General features: G+C 36.8%; 1 protein-coding gene across 2 annotated transcripts in view; it reads left to right on the top strand.

Moving 5' to 3' along the window:
- The window catches only part of LOC121525010 (rab GTPase-activating protein 1), a 127509-nt gene that overhangs the window by 85046 nt on the left and 16547 nt on the right, over positions 1-25916 (top strand). For both annotated transcript variants that reach the window (XM_041810695.1, XM_041810694.1), the window contains 9 exons: positions 5944-6018; positions 7616-7741; positions 7913-8056; positions 10243-10284; positions 11403-11531; positions 18928-19020; positions 22626-22736; positions 23086-23190; positions 24540-24623. In XM_041810695.1, coding sequence (XP_041666629.1) covers positions 5944-6018; positions 7616-7741; positions 7913-8056; positions 10243-10284; positions 11403-11531; positions 18928-19020; positions 22626-22736; positions 23086-23190; positions 24540-24623 — 909 coding nt within the window. The remainder of the gene's footprint in view (positions 1-5943; positions 6019-7615; positions 7742-7912; positions 8057-10242; positions 10285-11402; positions 11532-18927; positions 19021-22625; positions 22737-23085; positions 23191-24539; positions 24624-25916) is intronic.

The raw sequence follows: 25916 nt of genomic DNA, 5'->3' as shown, positions 1-25916 counted from the left end.
TTAGCAACTGGTGGCCCAGGGGATACATGCAGCCTCCTTTCTCACTGAAAGTGACCCTCAAGTCAGTTTTAGATATAGAATTAAACAAAAATGGCAAAATCTTTGCCATAAAAATCTGAGTTATCCAATAACAACAACTTTGATGTCTAGTATATTTTCATTTTATTGCAAGAAATTAGAAATGTAATTGTTTTTGTAAAATTCTTTATGAAACACTAAATGCATGGACTAAATGCAACTAAAACATTCGGAAAAAAACAGTAAGTAAAATATACTTAACTTCCACATATTCTGTTCAAAGCAGTGGAGAAGTGGCTTGAATCAGCTGTTTAGCTTATTTATTAAGCATTTGAGTTTAAAAATTAAGTTCTTAGTATGATAAATTATGCTGAAAGCGTTACATATATTTGTAAATTTCGTTAAATTATAAATAGTTTTTTTATGAGGGTGCTACAATTTCTAACACTTTTAGTTTCGGCACTGAGAGTAAAATGAATAAACATGAATAAAAATCAGAAATGAGGGCATATAAAATAACTATAGAAATTGAGTCTCCTTTCTGAGGATTGTAATTGCTTTTGCAGGTCACATACTATCAGCAGTATTAACTTCAGTCTGATTATATTAAATAATTAATGTATGTATTAAAAGTCTGGAGCCAGAAGTAATAAAAAAACAAGCTCAATCAAAAGATGTTTTAACTGCCTTCATTTGTACCATTTAGAGAAAAACAGTTTGGTGTTGTAAACAGAAAAGCTCAGTGCTAGAACCTCTTGAAATAATAGTAATCTGCATGTGCTGCAGAGTCACATTTCCCTTTAACTCAGTGTAATTAGCGTGCTAATGACCGCCTGTACAGTAGGTCTGATGATAAAGTTAGTGGAGCAGTAGTGAGAGCTGTCACAGCTAAAGGCCACTGATCATTAATTAACTCAACAGCCACTTTGTTTCTGGGTGGTTCAGTGAGTTCATAAGCACCATCGCCTGTCAAGAAAAGCAACAGGTTTGAGATCGAAAAAATCCCACACACCCTTCGATAATTCTACACAGCTGACAAACACGCACTGCTGCCCACACACTTTTACACAAACCTAGGAACTTGTCGCTAAATACTTATCGATCGTGATGTGGCAGAGTTTTCTTTCTCATGAGGATGGACACGTGCCTTTACAGTGGAGACATACACACATATGAGCAGTCAGGCTGCAGTTTGTTTGCAGATTTTTCTTTATTACATTCATTATGTATAGCTCAGGTGAGGGCATCCATCTCCTCCCAGACAAGCACCTCCTCAGGTGTGTTTGAATTATTCAGTGGGCCCCCCATTTTCCTGTATGTGTGGATTGATCTGCACTTTGTCCAGCTGACTTTTTCCTCATTATTTGTGTTTGTAGCTCACTAGGCCACTACAGCCCTTTTCCAAATTCTCTCATTCCCTTCATATTTACTCGACTTCACCTGTACCAACATGCCTCTCCAACCCTGACATTTTATTTTTCCTTTTCGTTTGTCTCTCTTCATGTTTTCTTTCTTTCTACCTTCCCTACACTCCACGTCTACATCTATTTTTTTTTCCCACTCCTTTTCTGACACATCATTGGAGGCAGCTGTGACTCATTAGGTAGAGTCTGTCACCTGTCAACCAGAAGGTTGAGGGTTTGATCTCTTGCTCCTGCAGTCAAATGTTGATGTGTCCTTGGGCAAGATATTGCTCCCTTTGCCGAGTCAGTGGCATATTAATGTGTATAGATGCATATAATGGGATTAGCTCATTCTATTGGACACTCAGCAGGTGCATCTCAAAAAATAAGAATATCATGAAAAAGTTCAGGTTTTCCCATCATTTAACTCAAGAAGTGAAACTCTTATACTCTAGATTTATCACATATAAAGTGAAATATTTTCCCTTTTTTGTTTTAATCATAATAGAGCTTACAGCTCACAATAAAATGTATCTCACATATTGGAATATTGTGGAAAAGTCCAGTTTCTTGTCAGTTATTTCAGCCCTTAAACAAGAAACAATCAGATAATTAGCTCCAAACACCTGCAAAGCTTTTCTGAGCCTTCATTCTGTCACTCTGGTTCATTACACATGACCACAATCATAGGAAAGACTGCTGACTTGACAGTTGTCCAGAAGACGATCATTTACACCCCACAAGGAGGGGTAAGCCACAGAAGGTCATCGGTGAAAGGCCAGGCTGTTCTCAGAGGCTGTATCAAAGCATATTCATGGAAAGTTGACTGGAAAGGAAAAGTGTGGTAAGAAAAGGAGCACAAGCAACAGGGATGAGCTCAGCCTTTAGAGGATTGTCAAACAAAGCCGATTCAAGAACTTTGGGGAGTTTCACAAGGAGTGGACTGAGCCTAAAGTCAGTCTATCAAGAGCCAACACACACGGATGGGTCCAGGAGATGGACTACAAGTGTTGTGTTCCTAGTGCAGAGCCCCTCTGAACTACAGACGCCATAAGCGTCTCACCTGGGCTAAGGAGAAAAAGAACTGGACCGTTGCTCAGTTGTCCAACGTCCTGTTTTCAGATGAAAGTAAGTTTAGCATTTCATTTGGAAATGAAGGTCCCAGAGTCTGGATGAAGACCTAAGAGGCACAGAATCCAGGGTTCTTGGAACCCAGTGTTATCAGGTTTGCTACCATGATATTACTCTGCTTGACTGGCCAGCCAACTGGCCTGACCTGAGCCCCATAAAGAATCTCTGGGGAAATGTCAAGAGAAAGATGAGGACACGAGACTCAACAGTACAGAGCTGAAGGCTTCTATCAGAGCAACCTGGGCTTCATAACAACCAAACACTGACGCAGACTGATTGGCTCCATGCTATGTCGCATAGATGCAGTAACTTGTGCAAAAGGAGCTCCAACCAAGTACTGAGTGTATGGATGGGCAGAATTTTCCATAAGGTCAACATTTCTGTGTTACAAATCCTTGTTTGATTGTTTTTTTTTAGATTCTAATATTTTGAGATCTGTTTTTGAGAGCTTCAAGCAGTAATCATTAAGATTTAAACAACAAAAAAATGAAATATTTCACTTTGTTTGTGATGAATTTTACAATATATGCTATTATTTTCATGATATTCACATATTTAAAATGCACCTGTATATAGCAGCATTTGCCATCAGTGTGTGAATGTGGTGTGAATGGGTAAGTGTGACCTGCAGTGTTAAAAGTACTTTGAATAGTCAGTCGACGAGAAAAACATTTTACAAGCCCAATTCCATCCACCATTCTCCATTTACACAAGTGAAGGGCCACTTCATAATACAAGCATGTTTAAAGACATTTAGTTAACAAAAGTAACACATATTTAGGTTTCTATAATTGGACAATACGGCAGATATTTCTCTCAGCAGATGGTACATCACAGTTTAAGTGTTCTATATCCAAACAATTCTACAGTTAGTTCAAAAACTAAATATTTATATGCTTGTATTTGACTCATACAATGATTTGAAGACAGCAGGATTTTTTAGGCTTCATGTAAGTCATTCCTCAACCCCTCTTTAGTGTTTTCTGTTAAATTTAAAGCTGTATTTAGCTTCCAGGGAAGCTTCAGGCTTAAGGGCATCTTTCTCTCCGACTGTCACAAAGCCTATTCAGTATTTACTAGTACTACTTACCTTGCTTTAGGCTGTTTTTCGAACTCACAAGGAAAGGTCCGTGCTCCTGTTACCAACAAATGATGGGCAATGCCAGTAATTTATGTTTTTGAATACTCCAGTGACCATATGGACAAGTAATCCATTCCTTGCAAATTATACGGCACATTCAGAAAGTGTTCAGTCACTTTCCAATTTTGTTATGTTGCAGCCTGATGCTACAGTCATTTAAACTCATTTTATACCCACTAATCTACTGTCAGTACCCCCTCATGACAAAGTGAAAAGAGAATTTTTTCAAATTTACTAAAAATAAAACACTGAAATATTACATTGAAATAAGTATTCAGACCCCAGGAACTGCATGCAGAGCTCAGAGACAAGATTGTTGCAAAGCAAAGAACCGATGGAAGGCTACAAAAAATTATGCTGCACTGAAGGTTCCCAAGAGTACAGTGGTCTCCATAATTCTGAAATGTAAGAGGTCTGGCATCACCACGACTCTTCTAAAAGCTGGTTACCTGGCCAAACTGAGTAATCTAAGGATGAGGCCTTAATAAAATGTGTGACTAAGAACCTGACGGTCACTCTGACTGAGTAAACACTTTCCTTGCAACAGACTGCATGCATAGTGGTCAGTCTTCTAACAAGTTTTATTGAGATTGGTCAAGTAAAAGCAAAAACAGACACCTTTGGTTTCCATCTAACAACACAGAAGCAGCAACATGACGTGCATGAAATCATGTGAGTAACATCACTTGTCCTGGGATGTGAACAGTGGGCATGCCCACATCGCAATCACAACAACAACAAAAAAACAAAAATCACTCCACTGCACTTTCACTGCAGCTTGACAAACCCCAACAGCTCACAAAGGCCTCTATTAGAGCTCAGATCAGGTCCAAAAATTCCGGTGCGACCCTACTCAAACCTTGTCCAACCTGTCCTAATCACTGCGTTAATAGACCTGAGCACAATTTAACCGCTGCATTTTAGTAGTCTGTCATATGATCAAAGTTTTAAATGTGGCCTATCCATTGTTTTTGATAAGACGAGCAGACATACAGAAATCGCTGTGCACTGAATGTGCGGAGCTTTCTGGAGAGCATTTATCTGTTAATAGACTTCAGTGTTGCATTAGAAGATGATAAGTTAAAGTATTTTAACCTCCGCCAAGGAGGTTATGTGATCGGCAGGGTTTGTTTGTTAGTTTGTTTGTTAGTTTGTTTGTTAGTTTGTTAGCAGCATTACCCAAAAAGTTATGGACTGATTTTGATTAAATTTTCAGGAAATTTCAGAAATGGCATAAGGGAGAAGTGATTAGATTTTGGGAGTGATCCGGATCACCATCTGGATCAGGAATTTTTTAAAGGATTCGTCACTATTAGGAAATAGGGCTAATGGTGGAGGTCTGTGCTCTCCGAGTGCTTTTCTAGTCTTCTTTTTCTTCTGCTTGTGCATGATTGTGTCACTTTTAAACAGCTTTTCTCCCTCAATATGTCAAACATATTTAATGTTCAGTAAATAAACCACTTGGAGTGTACTTTTCAAAAGACTTCTCAAGTCAAGTAACAAGACCTGGGCAAAATGGGACCACAGCAGGGCGAATCCAAAATATGTAGAAGTGGTTCACCTCTTTGTTTCTTCAACACTTGCAACGATCTGTCTGATTTTAGTAGGCTTTCTCTTGTTAAGGTATACAGAAATATTGCATTACAATCTTCAAAGAAAATTCTCTAGAGAGCTGGTTCTTCCCATTGTCCTTGTAAAATGATCATTTTGATATCTTTTTCCCACCTTGATTCAGGAATAAATGTATTTTCTTCAAGTGATTGTAGGTTCAAATATAGTTTTGAGATAACCTTTTTATAGGGGTTATCTTCATATGCTTTTATGAATACTTTAAGTAATTTCTTTCTTGCATTGATGTTTTTGATCTTTTTTTTCTCATACAATCTCTAACACCCATTTTTATCTTATTCTGGTTCCTCAGCAGCTGTTAATCTCTTTCATACTACAATTTATTCTTTAATTTTGTCAAGAAATCAAACTTACATCTACATGTGGCTTTAATGATCTTTATTTGAATCTATCTGATTTATAAGGTGACTGTATGATAAAGTTTGTTTGTATTGCACTTACCAAAACCTGAATAAAGAGTTTCAGGGAACACATAAGCACAAGAATTACAGTAAAGTATGAATGACTGAAACCATAAATAAAACACTAAGAATGAAATATTAACTTTAAAGCAGCTTGACAAGCACCAGTTTCCAGTGAGACATATTTTCTAACTCTGAGTGTCTCTGTCCTCTCCTCCAGGCCTACTCTGTTTACGACGAGGAGATTGGCTACTGCCAGGGACAATCCTTCCTGGCTGCTGTGCTGCTGCTGCACGTGAGTCCACATATCAGCAAAAAAAAATCCTGCTTTTCAAACAATTTTCAAGAGCTCAGAGGGACTGTTTTGTTTTCATTTGACATTGGTATCTTCTATGACAGTCTGCAATGTGGGAGGATTGGCCTGGCTTCTTTAGGATTTCTTTTCGTGTGTTCAGTGAAGAGTATGATCTGTTACCGCAAAGAAACTGTTTTAGGAAGAATTCACGTGCAAGGTGGCATCTGTGGGATACTGACATTTTATTTTTTATAAATAATGCATTACATGTCCCTGTTCATCTGCCACCCCCTGCCCATGGTTCAGGCAAAGGATAACACTGCCCCCTAGTGGATTAATAATGTCCTAAAAATGGATAAACTGAGAAGATGTAAGGTTGTCTAACAAAGAATCCCATTTCTACTACTTTAATTTTAGAAAATCTGAGTTTGGTTTGTTGTGAATATGTGACATTTTTTCTTAAAAGTTTACAGATGCTCTTTATTTTTTTATTTATTAGAGTGGCCCTTGTACGCGTTGCAAAGATCAACAGTATGAGTTAAACTAATAAGTGTTCCATCAGCTCTCATACTTTCCTTTCCTCCTGTACCTGTCTGCATCTACCAAAATAAGTACACGTAAAAAATGTAATTTATGATTTAAAAGCTGCTGTTTAAACGGCTTGTTAAAAATTCCAATGTACTTCAGGAGCACATTATTTCAGATTGTTTCATTTGAAGCAAAAGCAAGATACCTGTGCTCTACAGAAAGAATAAGTGCTCAGTAAAGAAGTCCCTAAACCTAGTTAAATCCTTACTATTCGCCTCCTCAAGTCAACTGTGCCGACTGATCTGCAGCGTCCTATAGCCACCCCCCTCCGTACTAGCTCTCATGCTAACCATGCTGACACGGAGTCATTCTCTTTCTTACCTACCCTACTACATGGCCATCACAGGCCAAACAGCACTGCCACCTGCAACAGTCCCAGCTTTAGCAAAAGGGTGGGGGAAGCAGAGCTAGGGTGAGGTTACTATTGCTACTATTATTAAATTTACCTGTACCTTCTTATATTATCAATACATGTTTGAATAATTGTGATTAATTAGTTAATTGCACCAACGCTTCTTCAAAGTTTCACAGCGTTGTGCAGTTTGTTCTTGTTTTGCCTTTAAAGCTGAAGATGAGCCATCAGCATCTCTCCTCTCTGCTGATTTGAAAATAGTTCTCATCCTGACCAGGGCCATAAATCCCCCTGAAATCTGACTGGCCACCTAAAAATCCCCAGACATGACTGGCTTTTTGCCTGGTCAGCCATTAATGAAAAGCTGTGATGTAGGCCGATTTTGTCTTGAAGCATTATGAAAACACTAAGCATACCTTAACCTACATTGAATTGTTTTTGTCTACTTTTATACACTAAAGGTGAGGTATATCAAAGTGGCCCAGTCATCCTTAGATTTTTCTGGATGTGGCCCTGAATGAAAAAAGGTTTGGACACCCCTGGGCTTGGTGGTTATGTAATAGGTATTCGTACAGGAAGACTGATAAATTAGCCCAATCAGAAACTTAGAACTTAAACTTCAGTACTCATTCTCATATGACTTGGTTTCTTCTATAGATGCCTGAAGAGCAAGCTTTCAGTGTCCTTGTCAAGATCATGTTTGATTATGGCCTCAGGGACCTTTTCAAGCAGAACTTTGAAGATCTGCACTGCAAGTTCTTCCAGCTTGAGAGACTCATGCAGGTATTTGAGTTTCATTTGCTCACCAGAAGTGCTTTTTTTTTTTTTTTTTACCACACACTAAAGCATTTTTGGCTTGATTCAGTCACAAATAACCTTAATTTTCCTTTTTCAATGCTTGCTCTCCCTGTGATTCTTTTCATCCATTTTCCTCCCTCTCTCCTTCAAAAACAGGAATATATACCAGACCTATACACCCATTTCCTAAATGTGGGTCTGGAGGCTCACATGTACGCCTCTCAGTGGTTCCTCACCCTTTTCACAGCCAAGTTCCCTCTCTATATGGTCTTCCATATCATTGACCTGCTACTGTGTGAGGTATGTAATACAAGACAGAATCATAACAAAGCTATATGCTGTTAAATGTGAAACCAGTGTTTCTCTTGAGAGAGAATGAGGTGAATTAGCTTATAATAGAACAAGCTAAATTAATTTGTTTTCACAGGAAAAAAAAGTAGAATTTTATTTGTGGATTAAGGTCCTTCCAGGGCTTTCATACAAGAAAATCCTCTTCAGTGAAGCTCCAAACTGAGCTGACATGTATCATTTTTATTGTGACCTATTATTGGATGCCTCCAGATGTTACTAACTACACATCACTAAAGCACTCCAAATATGAAATGACAAAGTGTGAAGTTTGAAGCATAAAGTACGGTGAGTTTGGAAGGATAATCTCTCTTCAGGAGTTGTCTGTTCATCCAAAGCCAATAAAACTTTTTTCCACTGCAAGACATAAAAAACTTAGCGAAGGATTTCATGTCCGATGAGACAAAAAATATTTCTGGGAAAAACAACGTCTTATTCATAGCCTGAATAATATCCTTATCATGGTGATGCATTAAGCAATGATGTTATAATGATAAATCACATCAGAAGGAACTGGGAGAATGCTCAAGACTGGGAAACTCATAGACTTTAATATACAGGAGGACAATGCATTACAGATCACAAACATTACTTCTAAATAAAGAGTAGATTCACATCTTCACAGCGGTTCAGGCAAAGATAACTACAGTGTCTCTACATAGCTTTAAGAAGAAGAGCCAAACTGAGAAATTTTTGGAGAAATTTATGGAGAGAACTTAAGATTTACATTTTCAGCTCCTTCCCATGAAGTCTGACAGCAGTTGGTGAGGATGAGTAGGAGATAGTATGAAAATTCAAAATGCAATATGGGAAAGAAATAAATAAAGAGAGAGAGAATGAAAGAAAGAAAAGAAAGGAAGGAAGCTGTATTTACAGTACTAAAATAATAGCTCTTATTGTGTACTCCATGTAGTTTACATGGTTCTCTTTTTAGTTCTATAAATTGTTAAACTTTTCTTAAGCATTATTGAGAACTGTGTTTCTTAGGAGTGCAAAGGTACATGTATTTGTACCAAACCTTTTTGGTACAGGACTTACCAGGATAAGAAAGTGCTTCAATCTGAGTTCCCAACCAGGATAAGAAAGTGCTTCAATCTGAGTTCCCACGTGGACTGAAAGGAGAGCAACACACATCACTTGATCACAAAGATACATCAGCTCTCGTAAAGGAAAGGGGAACATAAACTCTTAGCATATAAGCATTGTGAACCAATTTTAACCAAAATCTAATACACTTGACTATCTTCAGGTAAAAAAAAAAAAAATGAAAAAAAAAAATGCCTGTCTGGAGAATTGACATCAGCGGTTGCAGGACTGTTATTTTCCTCATCTGACCAGATCATCCAAGAAAAGGTCATCCATTGTTCATCCAGTGTTGAAATCAACAGGGAATATGTTAACTAGTTGACTGAACAAGCTCACTTGCAGTTATCGTGTAATGTGTTCTCAGTCTTTTAGTTTCTTTTGTTCAGACATAAGGTGAAAATAATGATGTTAGTTTTTTACCTTATTATTGTTATTTTCACCTTATGTCTGAACAAAAGAAACTAATAACTTCTGTATCAATAAGAAGACATGATAAACATTTTTGAGCTATGTGTTCTCAGTCTACTCAGTAAAATGAATATTAGGTGAATGTAAATAAAATGTCATAATGATGTCAGCAGATGTAGTATCAAGAAAGGAAAATCCAGTTTTTGCCAAGAAACTTGAATAAGTCAAATGTTTGGAGTTGTATATTTGTTTGTTTTTCCAGCAAAGTTAAATACTCATAATTTATGATTACAGTATTTATTTTTTATCAGTTTGAAAAGGAAACCTATGCAGGCCTTAGAACCTGAACTGTTGATGCGACACTTTAGACAATGTGTAAAAGGACAATTAACAAACTCCCAATAAAGAAAAAGAAATGTAATGTGTTTTCCTCCATTTTGTGAATCAAAAATGTTCTAAACTGTGATTTCCAAAGCGGAAACCATACCAAACCAAAGCTTTTGTGTGCTGTTACACTCTCGGTGTCTTCACTGGCAAAATTATACATCATAGCACAGGCTACTATAGTTTGTATCATTTGTGCACATACATCCTCTTTGCATGTACTAATTCTTTATAGTCATTGTTTCTTTTTTACTTTTTAGGGCATCAGTGTGATCTTCAATGTAGCCTTGGCACTTCTGAAGGTAAGTCAGCCCACACATATACTATGACTCACTAATACAGCAGTTCTCAACAGGTTGGGCGTCAGAACCAATCCTTATGAGAAATTCCAGGTATAAGTTAGCTCTATAGCTAACTCTGGCTTAACAGTTTTGTTTTACATGGCCCCTGTCAAATAAACTAATAAACAAACAAACAAATTTCAAAAAAATTTCAACCACATCAATGTATTTGGTGATGAGTTTTGCAGTTTGGATCTTAAATGGAACAAAACATGATTAAAAAAGAAACAGGACAAAACAAATAGGCATTTAGTTACAGACAGGTATGCATACACTTTATTTTTACTTCATTTTCCTAAGATAGAATGGAAACTTTGGAAATTTCTTAAGGAATTAGCTAATTTTCTTGGCCGGCTTTTTTATTCCAAGAAAAGAAGATAAACAAGGTAAAACTGTGTCTAAATGACTGACATTTATTCACCAGTTCCACCTAATTTTCCAAAAGTTGCTGCTGCCAAAAAAAGATAGAAGTCCCCAACATTCCAAGCTTCATGAACCCCCCCTTTATTCCCCGCACATTTTCACAACCCACTGGAAACAGCTCCATGACCCACTTTTGGGTCCTGACCCACCAGTTAAGAACCAGTGCATTAACACATACACATGAAAACAAACAACCAACCTCGCTGTTTCTGAGCTGTAATCAAACATTTTTTTTTTGTTGAAAATGATTTTAGTCAGAAAAAAGTGTGTTTGCTTGTTTTAAACTCGCAAGCCTTTTTTGTTTACATGATAACAAAAAATAGTCTCAATGCCTTGAAAAACTTGAAGGTCCTAAGTGTGTTTGTCTGATTTGTTGGTAAAAATATCTCATTGTACTTCTTTAAGCCACATTCATGTGACAGGTCCAAATAAACATCTTATTTAAGATAGTAAAAATGTCTGGAATGCTTTTAATAATTAAAAATACATCTGCCAATGTATTATCTTAAAACGCAGTATACTATCAGCAATTACAACTCAGTCCTTACCTCTGCTAAGATTTTATTAATTGTGTTGTAATAAATCCTTGTCCAGCCGTCTTTGGCTTGTAAAATTTTGGCTAAGGTTTTTCTGTGTCCTTGTCCTTTTTCCTTCAGACATCAAAAGATGATCTGATCCAAACAGACTTCGAGGGAGCCCTCAAATTCTTTCGTGTGCCGGTTCCTAAAAGGTATCGCTCTGAGGAGAATGCAAAGAAACTGATGGAGCTGGCCTGTAGCATGAAGGTGAGTTCTGAGTTCCAATACAAAACATAGTAAGTTGAGCCTTGCATCTCCTGTAAACACATGAAGACTTTTTTAGCACCATCGTTATTTCAAAATGTTGACCATGAACTAAATTTCTGAGTAACAAAGGAAGATGTTGTCAAGTTCCTGCTCTAAAAAATTGCCTTAAGAGTGTTTAGAAAACCTCAATAAGTAATTTTATAATCGAGGAAAAGAAATCATAAAAACAACTAAATTGAATATAATGGTTTAAATTGAGTAGATACTTTGACATCTTGCAGTGCCTCTTTATTGCCACTAGGGGTCACTTTTAAACTTCAGATCAACAGAAATCTTGGAGGTGCACATCTCTCTCTGTTCCCTTGCTGTCTCGTAAACACAGGCACTCACACCTGTGTCCTGACCTGTTTTGAACAATCTGGCCTAGTTCGGAGGGTCCGACTTTGAAGGTAACTTTGGGCAGGGATGTTTATTAGCACAAACTCTGTACAAGAGCCAGCATGGAGAGAGAGATTTAAGCTTTTTGGTTCTCAGATAGACAGATGGGCAGCAGAGAGAGATGCACAAACGTGTTTTCCAGCAGGGAAAAATCTGCTGCTACTAAATCAGGGGCTACCAGACTTGTTTGAGCCCTCATTTAAGAGTTATATGTTCTCAAGGTAATCCCTGCCTTTGTGCTTATTTGACCTCTTAAGTGGGTTTCTAAACCACTTTAAAACACATTTCTTTAATTTAGCCTGTTCTGACTCCTGTGTATACTTATCAACAAGATCTGTTTTTGTCTTTTGAAGGCTTCTTTGTCCCCTTTTAAATTAAACCCCACACTCATAGAAGCTTTTACCCATTATCTACTGCATAACATCATTTTAACACATAATTTGGCAAGAGAAAGTAATTCCAAGAAGTCATTTGACAAACTGACCTCAGTGAGAACGGTGGTGTTGGATCTGGGAATTAAATCAGAGTGAAGGTAAGCTAATCTGAAGCTTGGACGCCACTATAGGGGGATTAGCAGAACAGATTACTGATGCCCTCATTGACTGATGATAGCGACTTCTGATTGGAGTGCAAATCTCTGAGTTTCCACATGCTCCAACTTATTCTTGCCAAGGTGTAAAGTCACTGCCAGATATCTCACAGTGCTTTTTAAAGCAGGATTAGATAGTGGATTATTTTTCCACTTGTATTATTTGATAGATTTTATTTATATACCTGGGGTTTGATCTAAAACAGGGGTCCTTGACCCTGTGAACTGCTTTTCCTCTATTTCTATTGTGAAGTAAGAACTTAAGTGTAGAAACAGATGGGATTTTAGCGAGTCTGTTTTCAGTGGAAGGCAGAAAAGTTTTATGTTAGATTAAAGCTTCTATAAGAGTTTTCTTTCTTGTTATGAAACAGACTGAAATAAACATTAGGTATGTTAAATGCACTCTAATAAACCGAACATAATCTGATTTGTGGGTTTGCCTGATTACTCAGGTTGTCATGTAAAGAGCATCAACCAGTATGCTTTATCATGTAAAGGCCATTACCAGATTTTATGTTAGATAAACATCTAATCGCTATTGCAATCGTGATATCAGACTATTCAATTATGTAATTGAAAAAAAAGGCTGTAATTGTGTTTGAATTAAGTTGTACTTGAAAGGTTAAAGATGCCTGCAGAAAGGCCTTTTAAGTTTACAATAGTGCCACTTCTGCATTTTTTGCTTAGAAGCACCTTTATTTTTTAAAACAAGTGAACTTTTTAAAAGATTATAAAGTTATTCTGAAAACATTGCTGTAAAAATGTCTGGTTTTGTATATTTTTATGCAATTAATATTTGCATTTTTTGAGGTGAGAAAGTCACACTACAAAACTGTCACTATTCTTCGCATTTTCTTTGATAACAAAGCAAGTATGATTCATGATACGATTTATGTGTTATATTGTCATCACAGTTGCATAACACAAAATTGTCCAGTTCAATTGCAATTGCACCTTATTTTTAAATCGTGTAGCATTACCCTGGGACACTGGCTTATGGACTTATGCAGGAATACACTGCTTTCCACATTATTAAGCAAATGACATTTTTCTCTTATTTTCTTAAATATTAATGCAAATGACAGTCAGTATTTTTCAAGTCATCAGCCGTTAGAGTGTAATTCAAATGTTTTTGAACAAACTTCATAATGATAACCATTATTTTTTTAAAAATAAAAACCTCAAAATGCACTTTTCCACATATTTCATATTATTAAGCAGACCACAGGTTTCAAGCAATATAGGAAAATATAAGATAATATAAGAATAATATATTATAAGAATAATATAAGAAAAAGGATCTCTCTGCTGCTGAAAAGTGTCAAATAGTGTAATGCCTTGGACAAGAAATGAAAACATTAGATATTTCATGAAAAATTAATCATGATCATCGTACTGTGAAGAAATTTGTGGCTGATTCAGAGCACAGAAGGGTTTGTGCAGATAAAGGCATAATGAGGAAGGTTTCTGACAGACAAATTCATCAGATTAAGAGAGCAGATGCTAAAATGCCATTACAAAGCAGCAAACAGGTATTTAAAGCTGCTGGTGCCTCTGGAGTCCCACCACCCTCAAGGTGTAGGATCTTCCAGAGGCTTGCTGGGCCCAGAAATACATGAAGACTCATTTTCAAACAGTCTTGTTGACTGATGAGTGCCCTGCAACCTTGGATGGTCCAGATAGAGGAGTAGTGGATGGTTGGTGGATGGCCACCATGTCCCAACAAGGCTGTGACATCAGCAAGGAGGTGGCGGAATCATGTTTTGGGCCGGATGCATTAGGAGAGAGCTGGTAGGTGTGAAAATGACCTTGGCAAAGATATAGAGTTTCTGACTGACCACTTTCTTCCATGGTAAAAAAAGAAGAGCAGTTCCTTCTGTAGCAAAATTTTCTTCATGCATGACAATGCACCATCTCATGCTGCAAAGAATACCTCTGTGTCATTGGCTGCTATGGGCATAAAAGGAGAGAAACTCATGGTGTGGCCCCCATCCTTCCCTGACCTCAACCCTACTGAGAACCTTTGGAGCATCCTCAAGCTAAAGATCTATGAAGGTGGGAGGCAGTTCACATCAAAACAGCAGCTCTGGGAGGCTATTCTGACATCCTACAAAGAAATTCAAGCAGAAACTCTCCAAAAACTCACAAGTTCAATGGATGTAAGAATAGTGAAGGTGATATCAAAGAAGGGCTCCTATGTTAACATGGAACTTTGCCTTTTAAGATGTTTTTGATTAAAATAGCTTTTGATTTCAGTAAATATGACCTCCTAATACTGCATATTCAACAATTGACCATTTTCAGTTCTTTACAACCAATAAAATGCTTTAAAACTGCCATGCTTAATAATGTGGAACAGTGCATTTTGAGGTTTTTATTTAAAAAAAAAAAACAGTTATCATTATGAAGTTTGTTCAAAAATATTTGAATTATGCTCTAAGGGCTGATGACTTGAAAAATACTCTGACTGTCATTTGCATTAATATTTAGGAAAATAAGAGAAAAATTTCATTTGCATAATATGCAGAAAGCGATGTAATATCAAGTTTGGGTCCACACATAAGTGAATAGCATGTATTCATGCATATCTCCAAAAATACTATATTTTTTTAACCTCTGGCATTAAGGAAAATATGTTGGACCACCTTACCCTTTCAACCAACGACCCAAGCCTGTGGACTTTAGAATAGCCTGATTTGATCAGTGAAGACTTGTCAGGATGGTAATTTTAGGTCTTTAGTTATGTTCAAATATCATATAAAAAAAAAAAAAAAAAAAGGGAAGGAGTAGCCTATTTCAATGTATTTCCAAAACTGTGGGATCTTTTCTCTTTTTGGCCCTTTTGTGTTTCACCCCTGACAGCTATCCAATATTACTAAAAAACTCAAAATTACACTAGAACTTAGAAATACTTAACTAAAACTAGGTATTATAATAAAACTAAACTGAACTAATAAACCAACAGTAAAAGAAATAATACAAAGGAAATTTACTTTGGAAAAACAAAAATTAAAAATGAAATTTAACAAAAAGACAATAGTTACAGTTACTAAATATTGTCCATTTAAGTTACTGTGGTATTGTCATCTTGAGAGGAAAAAATTTTTCACTGTTGGTGTGCTAAACATCTCAGTGATTAAAACATTCTTTTCTGAACATGCAGCAAAACTTGAAACCCAAACTCTGGGTCTCATGATGTCTTAGTTTGTTGTTGTTGTGCCCCCTTGTTCTTTTTGTTTGCCATCTTTTGACTTCCAAGCTAAAAATGTAAATTCACATATGAATTTAAATACATAGCATGGATATGTGCAGGTTCTTGATAACTAGTTGGAATGATCCCTACATCATATGTCATATTGTCGTTTTCTATCTTGTACAGTTACGCAGTTTTTCTCCATAGCCCTGTACTACAGCAGAGCACATTTTCCATATTTATAATTTATCCACGACTTGTTATATAAAATATCTTATGTATTTGAATTGTTGCTTTTAATAAGAGAGCTGCATTTGCTGTTTTGTAACTGTAGACCGAGCTGTATGTCAAGGCTGTGAGAGACAGCAGGAATGAATGAAACATAACAGCAAAGGAGAACGATGAGGCAACACCTGCCCTAAATGACCTCTTGTTCTTTTTCTTCTTGCACACTGGCTCCCATTTACAGAGCTGAAAGTGCAACCCAATACACTGAAGGAAGCACATGAACACACACGTAGAGACACACTTAGTACGGGACAACATATGGGTCATGCTGTCCTAGTTCTGCCAGCATCATTAGGTAACAAGTGGAGCCCGACCAATAAATCTGCCAGATGATATTAATAGGCCGATATCACATACATATTTGTTTCTGCATGTATTTTTATAATAGAAGCGAATACTAGGCCAGTAAAGAAAACGTAATGATGAAGACAGCGCTTGGGTTGTTTTAGAAATGGTATCGTGACTTCAATTAACCAGTAGAGGACAATCCAACACCATGATCTGTAACACTTCCAGCACTATCTGTGGCACATAGACTTGGCTGTCCACATATACTAATGTTATATTTTCAACCATAGATTTATTTGTTTGATAGAGAAGCATTTTGTATTTGCATCGTCATAAGAAGTTAAAATTTAATTTCCATTCAAGCTCATTGATGATTGGTTAATTTTCCTCCTTATCTGGTATATTTTTCACCATATTCAATCTATTTTACTGTAATAAGAGACCAAACGTTGTTACAACAGCACACTAATGCTGTAGCTGTAAGTAGACTTCATTAAACATGCAGTATTTAAAAAGAAACGGGAGAAAAGCTGCTGAAAGTGAACTTCCTGGTTAAGACTCAAAGCAATGTCAGTATACTTTGCAAGTAGCTTATAGTGTTAACCAAGAGGGTCGCTTTTAACCTCCTCTGTAAGATTCAAGTAAATACAATTAGTGGCTTGCAGTTTTTATTGAGTCCTCATTTCTAAACGACAGGAAAGTAATGGACGGAGCTAAGCAGCAAACCCAGGGTCATACTCAAAAAGCTCCCTAAGCAAAAAAAGTCGTTCCTAGTGCAGAAATATAGAAAAAAAATTCATAGTATCATGGCGTTTTCTAAACATTTTTTCTCAAAGATAAAATAAGTTATTCAGAAAGCATCGTAGCCCTTAAGAGTGCTCATAAGGTAAAAATTTCTTAGAGTGGTGAGGAGGACTTTAAAGTGGCTTAAGAGATTCTCAGACTGAAAACTGTTGGCAACTCTACTCGATAAATATGTATATATTTAGTAGTGCTGTCAACCAATTAGATCTAATTAATTACAGACTTTGTGATTAACTAAAAGGGATTAATCACATATATGGATAACATGAGCAGGCTGCATTACAGCTGGATTTATTTCATATAATCTTGTTTATAATTGGTTTTGTATTTAAACATTTTGATACATTGTTGTCTATATTTTACTCTGCTTTTCACAAAATTAACAGTTAATTCACAATGTACTGTATCTAATTAGTTACTGTACTGACACCTGACATCCTTCTTATCATCCCCACAGACAGGCTGTAAATCTACGTCTGCTCTCAGTTACTACAGGCTTTCTGCCTCCTCTCTCTGTCTCTTCATTGGTGATTTGTTGTTGTCAAAAGTTACCTTGCAGTTCCTCATGAACAAGTTTTCATTACCTCTGCGGGAAGTTTCTTGTTAGTGATGTCACACAAGTAGTTCAATGGTGCTCAAAAGAACGTGCTTTTGAGCACCATTGAACCTTTTTTACGAGTTCTAAAAGATCGATACAGTCTTGCAGCATGCTCACAAACACAGGCAGGTGGAGGAGAGACAGAGACTATGGTTTGCCTTAGTAATTATTAAAACACCACTACATGTATGGCTTGTTTTTTCATCAAGTTTACAACAAAGGATTATAGGACCCCCCCCCTTAATGGGCAGCCTTGGACAAAGAAAATAATTTTTTGTAATAAATGTAGCCGTGTCAGTGCAGAATTTCTACATATTGTACCTTTAAATCCACTGAATGGACAATAGCTCTTAGTTTGTTCCAGTGCTAGCCTCTCTTATGAAGAGGATCAGGCTCACAGTTTGCATTTCATGGTGGCTGTCTCTTTTAAAAGCCCAGTGTAAAGCTTGGGCTGGGAAGTGAAAAGGCCTGTTGATGACACTGACTAAAAGCAGCATGTGCACGTACGCATGCACGTATTTGCGTGAGGACTGCAACTGTAGGCAGTGACTGTAAGAGTGTGGTTTTGAAAGAAATACTGTTTGGATCGGGGTAAAACACTGAAGCTGTGTGCTAAATTATGTTTCTGTTTCCTTTAGAATTAAAGTAAGAGACTTAAAAACTGCTATGAGTATGAAATAATACATAACGGAATCTCTGATAGTTCAAAGACAGGTTTTTATTTCACTGGTGTGTTTGATGCTTTCCGGGAAAAGCTTTTTGATTCTTTTTTGTAACATGAGCTAAAATGCAGATATTGTTGATTTCTCTGTAATGTAAATGTATTATATTTGAAATCATGGCGCTGGATTACAAAGGAAGACAGTACAGGCTACTTTGAGCATTAACTGCTAAATGATTCTGCTTTCCAGACAAAGATACTGGTAGCAGGCTGGGCCTGTAATCTCCTCATATGCTCTGTAACATTTCACTCATATGCTGGACTAAGATCAGCAACAGGGAAGTCCAGCAAAGATTATAAATCATGTGTCCTTGTTTACAAGGGATTAGAAAGATTCTCTGGCAGCCATACCCACTTCACTCGCCAAATATGATCATACTAGTTTATGTGTTTTCATCATGTGTATAATTGCAGTTGCATTGTTAGTATGATAGTCCACAATTTCACATTTGTTCTTCTTCTCTCTCTGCACAACAGATCAGTCAGAAGAAGCTGAAGAAATTTGAGAAGGAGTACCACACGATAAGGGAGCAGCAGGAGCAACAGGAGGCCCCTATTGAGAGATATGAGGTACAAATGAGCACAAATTATAAACAAGCATTACAAAATTACATGACCTTCTCCATGATATTAAGATAAAATTGATATCAGGTTAAACATAATCTGTCTTGCCCTGCTGGGGTTCTTAAGCTGAGTTCATTGCAATTAGTCATAATTTAAGTCTGCATCAGGTTAACTAACACTAAAGTTATAGACATAGTTTATTATGATTTATTTTGATATTGTAAAAGATCTACCATTTTTAGTATCCATAAAATATTTTGTTGTAATGATCTGGTAAATCAGAAACTCTTTTGTGTTGATAAAAGATTATATAATTTTTTTAATCAGACTTTACTTGATTTCAAGATTATTTTCATACATACAGTTTACTTTTAAGTGAAGTATGAGTTTTATAAATAAGTAAATGAATAAATTAATGAATGAAGGAATGCACTGAGATAAAAGCGCACTCATATGTTCATAAAAAACATGTATATTTTTAACCACATAGATATCATAAGTGAGGATTCCACCCATCAGTTTTCATTCCCATTTTTCATTTTTGCTTATAAAACTGACTGTAAATGCTACAAAATTTAGAGGAAAAGGGAAATGTTATAAAAAGATAGGCTTGGAGGCAGTGTTGGGGTAGTTACTCAAAAAAGTAATCCTTTACCCATTACTAGTTACTTTCTAAAAAATGTGATTAACATTACTCAAGCCTCTGAAGGTTCAGTAGCATTTCCTCCACATTATATGCTGCTTAAAGCTTATTTATCTCAGCTTTTGCGCTTACCTGTTGCTGTTGTTAAAAATCCAGCTTTGGCAGCTTGATAAGTGCTGGCATCATGCAGTTATCTTGAGCCCCTAGGGGTCTTTAGGTGCTAGCTTTGTGCCACTGACTTTGCAGGTGTTTGAACAGGTTTGATGCAGAGATAATGGCAGATCTAGAGTTCTTTCTGACCTGGGCACAATTTATCTCCAAGCCTCTAAAAATGTCTTCATTTGAGCAGCTTTGTCGTTTCCCTCTCCCATGGACTAGTGCTATGGTGTAAGTAACCTGAATCAGTGAATGCTGCATGAGCACGCATTAAATGGGACACTTCATTTGTTTTCTCTGTGCTCCCATTTTACACATAGTTCAAGGATTTTAAGTAATGAGAATTATTTTAAAATAAATGTTATGTGATAACTGGGCTAGTAGGAGTGGCGTGTGAGACTGCGTTACAGACAAATGTCATTACAGTAACGGATTACTCTGTAGTATTTTACACCTAACACTGCTTTGAAATGTTAGAAAAGCTGACATATCAATAACAAGAAAGTGCATACACCTGAAGTGAATTAAAGCATGACATCTAAAGATGAAAACAGTCTTAGTTGTTACTGGGATTCTTTTGGGAACCTATACATTTTGGAAAAAAATGTTTAAAACTCTGTTTCCTTTGTTTTATCTCTTCACTAGCTTCCAAGATATAGGCTTTATGGACTTAATTGCAATGCATTGTTGAACCCTCTTCTACTGAGTGGTGCCACCTTTTGCTCAACTCCTGCATCTTATTTTTCACAAGTAGATGGATACCCCCATAAATTTGCATTTACTTTGGCAAAAGTTCTTAAAGATTTGCTTAAATTTTGCAAAACATTGGATGGAAACCCAACTATGGGCAAAAATACAATTGTGTACATGCCTAAACATAAACATATTAACATACACATGTTTTACACTTATCTGTATCTGAATGTGTTCCTACATGTTTTGCTGTGTTTTTGTGCAATGTTTAGCGAACCTTTTTAATTGCAGGGGTATGGTCACAATATCTTTTTAAAAGTGTAGAGGGCAAGCCTGTTACATTTTATATGTAGTAATTTTTATGTTATATGATAAGGACACAGTTATTCTCAATTTTCCTTCATGACTTTCATTTTTCATGCATAAAATCTCTGTTTTTTCCCTTTGCTTAATTTCTTATTTACTTTATTTATATGATTCTGTGTATCTTTCCCAAGACCAGCCTGTGTTACTTTAACACAGCATTAAACAGCTTCTATACTGTGACAGTTTCCTCACAGCAGTTTTTTATTTGAGACCTTGACAGTCCTTGTTTGTAAAAGAGAAACTGCATGACTCAAAAAAGCCATTAATTCTACATGACATAGATCATCTCAAGGGTAGCAGGCTGGCTGTATACAGAAGAAGATCATCAGTTACAGTGACCTGACGTCCTCTGTGTTTGCTTTTTAAGTGGTTTCTAACAAGCAAATACATGAGGCATCTTGTGACTTTTTTATATTATGTTACAAAAGAAGATTTTTATAAACTCTACACTAACCGATCACTTTATAAAATATATGTAAATATAATTATGTATGTATGCAGACATGGTCAAAACTATCTGCTGAAGTCCAAACTAAGCATCAGAATGGGAAATAAAGGTGGTTTTAGTTACTAGAACATGCCATTGTTTTTGGTGCCAGACAGGCGGGTCTGAGTATTTCACAAACTTCTGGATTTTTCATGCACAATCCACCATCTCTTAGTTTCTAGAGAGTGGAGAAAAAAAAGAGAAAATATCCAGAAAGCAGCAGTTTTCTGCACTGAAATACATTGATGGCAGAAGCCAGAGATGTATGAACAGAGTGGTTCAAGTTTAAAGAAAGGCAACAACAACTCAAGTAACCACTCTTATAACAACAGAAGTAGGCCAAAGATCTCTAAATGCATAACGCATCAAACCTTGAAGCAGATGGACTACAGTAGAAGACCACTCTCGGTGCCACTCCTGTCAGCTAAGGACAGAAAACTCAGGCTACACCTCCAACCTCACCAGAATTGAACAATAGGACAAAAAAATCATTTTCAGGTGCATATTTTAGATTATTTCAGTTTTGAAAAACAAACTTTGTACCTCGCCACTTTTTAATGAATGGAATTGTTGATAGGCACGTCAGTTTGCATCAGAGTCAGCTCCATTTGTCTTGTTTTAGAAAGCATTAGGAATGACTTGTCTGCATACAGAATATGAGCTTCATTTTGACAGAATAAAAGGGAGCAGAGTATTTGATGACAAGAGTGTACTCTGAAATTATAGACTTGTCTCTCCGTTTCCATGTAAGACAGATGATTAAACCTCAACTGTCTTCTAACTGAAAATGAAATGTAGTGCTATTTCTTACCTTTCTTTTTAAAAATAAAACTGCCAAGACCATATGATTTATATTCAGACTCCTGAACTCTTCTTTTTGTCATCTCAGGGAAAATAACTAGTGACAGTTTTTACTACGGCTCTTTTGCTGTTAAGGATGTGCAAATAGTTTATGTCCTGTTAAACATTACAAAAACTCTGACTGTTAAATTTGCTCTAATCTAGTTGTAGTTAATTTTTACTCTTAAAGATTCTTATTTTCTAGGTTGCTGCATGACTCTACATGCTACTAAACCAGGAAGAAGACATGCTTATTCATTCATAATTTACTCCTTTTCTTTTCCCCTCAATTTCATGTTGTCCTGTACACCTCCCTGCTATTTCTCTTTCTCTTTGACTTGATGGCATTTTTTAACCTTTCCCTCTCCTGCTGTCTTCCTCTTTATCTGCTCCTCTTCTGAATCTTTTCTTTCTTCCTCCTTCCAGCGGGAGAACCGTCGGTTGCAAGAGGCGAACATGCGTCTGGAGCAGGAGAATGACGACCTGGCACACGAACTGGTCAGCAGCAAGATAGCACTGCGCAAAGACCTCGACAACGTAAGACAATAGAAGGAATATTTGAGTGTAATTTTATGATTTTGTTTCCTCTAACAGCTGGTTATGACAATGCTGTGTTGTCACTTGTTTAATAACACTTAAGCAAGGGTGTTGAGTGTGTGGCAACAGTTGTGCAACAACTGAGTCAAAGCAACAAAAGCATGCATGGAAGAGCCTTGATTTTTGTTGACCCTTTGTTTAAACAGTCACAGTCACTAGATTTACTGTGAACAGAGAGAAGACAAAGAGAAAACTTAAGAAGAAAGTAGGACATGAGTAACTTTTAATGACCATTATTGGGTTATTCGTGGTGCATGTGTGGGTTTATATGTGTTTTTGTGTGTATCAGGCTGAGGAGAAGGCAGACGCTTTGAATAAAGAGTTACTGCTGACCAAACAGAAACTGGTGGACTCTGAGGACGAGAAGAGGCGACTGGAGGAAGAGTCTGCACAGGTTAGAACCACTTTTTCAACCTTGTGTCTATATTTAAGCCATCAGTCCTGCTTTTCTATAAATCGCATGTGGGCCCACAGGGTTACAGATAGCAGAGCGGGTCAGCACTATAGCATCACAAATTCTCAGGTGAAGGAAATTTTAGAATTATTGTAAGAAAAATGCAGCTTAAATCCCCCCTCTGGGGTTTTAGAGGTAGACTAGGAGGAAGTTTGCAATATTAATGTGACAGTCCATGACTGAGTGCTCTATCTTATGGGCAGTGCCAAGAGGCTGCAGGTTTTTTATCAAACTAAACACTGCAGCACATTTAGGTTCCTTCTCTGTAGACATGCTGCGCAAAATGTCTAACAACATGCAGTTATTTCTCTGTGAATAAAAACATCCGTGCTGCTTTCATGTTTGGCTTCTCTTTAGTTGAATTTTGGTTTTAAAACAAAAAAAACAGGATTTAGGGAGAGAGACATGGTTTAGCCCAATAAATACATATATTTCTAAAGATTTCTCTTTGGGCTCTGTGCCTTTATTTAAGAGCATATTGGATTGAGAAGGAAATCTGGGAGAGAGTGAGAGAAGTTTAACATTTTACTCCTTCTGCCAGGACGACAATCCGTTTTCTTGGAAGGTATAATCAAATCTAAACAAAACAGCTTTTCATTGTTGAATTTTGTCATGTCCATCATTCATCCTGAGGTATCGAATGCCCATTTGGCTGTGCACACAGGTTAATATCAAGGAAAAGTAATACCTCATCCTGTAGACCTTATTTTATTATATTATATTATATTATATATTATTACCTTTGTTCACACAGTACATTTAATGTGTCCGTCTGTCTTCAGATTACTCTTTGAATCTATTAGAGTCATTTCCCCATCTTTGTGCTTAATTTGAGCTTAAATATATTTGTCTGTGCCCATGTAATACAGAAAAGAAAGTCTAAAAATTTCCAATTCTCCTGTCCTGTCTGTCACTTCCTATTCTCACCACTTTCAAACCTCAAATGTCAAAGGATGTCAGCTCGTCATCTTTGATGTTGATATCTTGGGTTCAATGAAGAATCCGTCTGATTCAGAGGACAGACCTGTCTGTTCCCATGTGTTTTCAACACTGTCCTCCAAATGTCTCCTGTCTTATTGAGTGTGTAGCTGTAACTGTGAGTGATTTATGCACTAGCATAGAGGTTGTGAGGAGAGCATGACTTTGCCCTGAGCTTAAGGTCTGCCAATACCTCTTTCTGTCTTTACATGTCATGGCAAACACACGGTCTCTGGGGCCTCTCCTGCTGTCCTTGGTCTGTGTCCTGTAAAGTCCTGACACTAACTATGTGCTTGTTTGTGTCTCTGCAGCTGAAGGAGATGTGCCGACGAGAGCTTGATAAGTCAGAATCAGAGATAAAGAAGAACGGGTCCATTATTGGAGAATATAAGCAGGTATGTGCTGCATATCTGAAACTTTTTAAATACAAAAATAACTAAAAATCCTCTAGTAACAGGGTCAGTTTCTCCCTGTTTGCACTTTCAGCACTTTCATCCTGTTTGGATTATATTTTTGAAGCGTGTCTTCCTCAAAAGCTCATTTTAGAGAAGTAAAACTGTGGAAACGGTTTTTTTACACTTGGTTTAGATCCTTGAGTAAATATTTGCATGCTTTGAAGAAAAAATGTGTTTTGAGTTAAGCTTTAAAAGTAGAGACTGTTGTGATGGCAGTTTGTTACAGAAAGAGGGACCAAGGTACCTAAAGGCTACCTCACTGGACTTTTTTAAAAATCTTGGTATGACTTAAGACCTCTTTTTGATGAGGGGCCAGCCTAAGTGCTGTTTATAAGCCATGCCGGAATCTAAGATAAATAGTAGGACTGTTAACATTTAATGCATTAATTGCAATTAACTAAGATCCACAGTTAGTCCATTAATTGTTTTAATTGTATGCCTTTTTGCCCCCCTCGATACACTTTGGTTTAGCCACTGCAGCCACAGTGATGTGAAATAAGTCAACCACTGCTTCTTAATGTCTCATTTCACTAAAAAAAACACTCACAGACTTTTCAGTGGACAACTCAAAAGGCATCTGTACCTTGTGCCTTTTTACTGTTCCCTTATTTCCTTTCAATCCATAACAAGTTCCTTTTTCCATGATTAAGTTTATGTCATCAACTTTTGTCGACCTCAGAAAAAAAAAAAAAAAAAAAACTGTCCTGTATCCAGACAGGAAATCAGTTACTCTTGGTTTAAAAGTAGAAAAAATCCAAAATGTCATAAAAAAAATTTAAATTTCAAAATAGTGTTTTTTTTTTTTTAAATGTGCTTAAATTGGTGTGTTTAGTTAAAAATTGTAATCATTTCACAGCCTTAAACAGTACATATGTACTTGTGCTTGTACAATGCTTTTCTAGCAGTCTGACTTCTCAAAGCACTTTTTACATTTACCCAGTCACTCAACATTCACACACTGATAGGGCAGGGCCACTATGTATTGGTATAAACCAATCCAATTAATGTCATGCATTCATATGCATGTGGGAGATGACTGTCTACCTACTGATCCACAGTTGAATGCTATATCAGTGATATCACCTTTTGGCCTGAGGGCCACATTATCCCCCCCCAAAGCCTACACCAAATATGGAATAAAATGGTGGTGTATGAGCTGGATTTTTAAAATCTGTTTTTTTGTTTGTTTTTTTTTTCATCGAAAATGTTGACTGTGGCATATAGGCATATATA

Source organism: Cheilinus undulatus, linkage group 17, assembly GCF_018320785.1.
Source record: "Cheilinus undulatus linkage group 17, ASM1832078v1, whole genome shotgun sequence".
NCBI lineage: Eukaryota > Metazoa > Chordata > Actinopteri > Labriformes > Labridae > Cheilinus > Cheilinus undulatus.
Note: the sequence above shows the minus strand (reverse complement) of the source record. Positions and strands in the feature narration are given on the sequence as shown.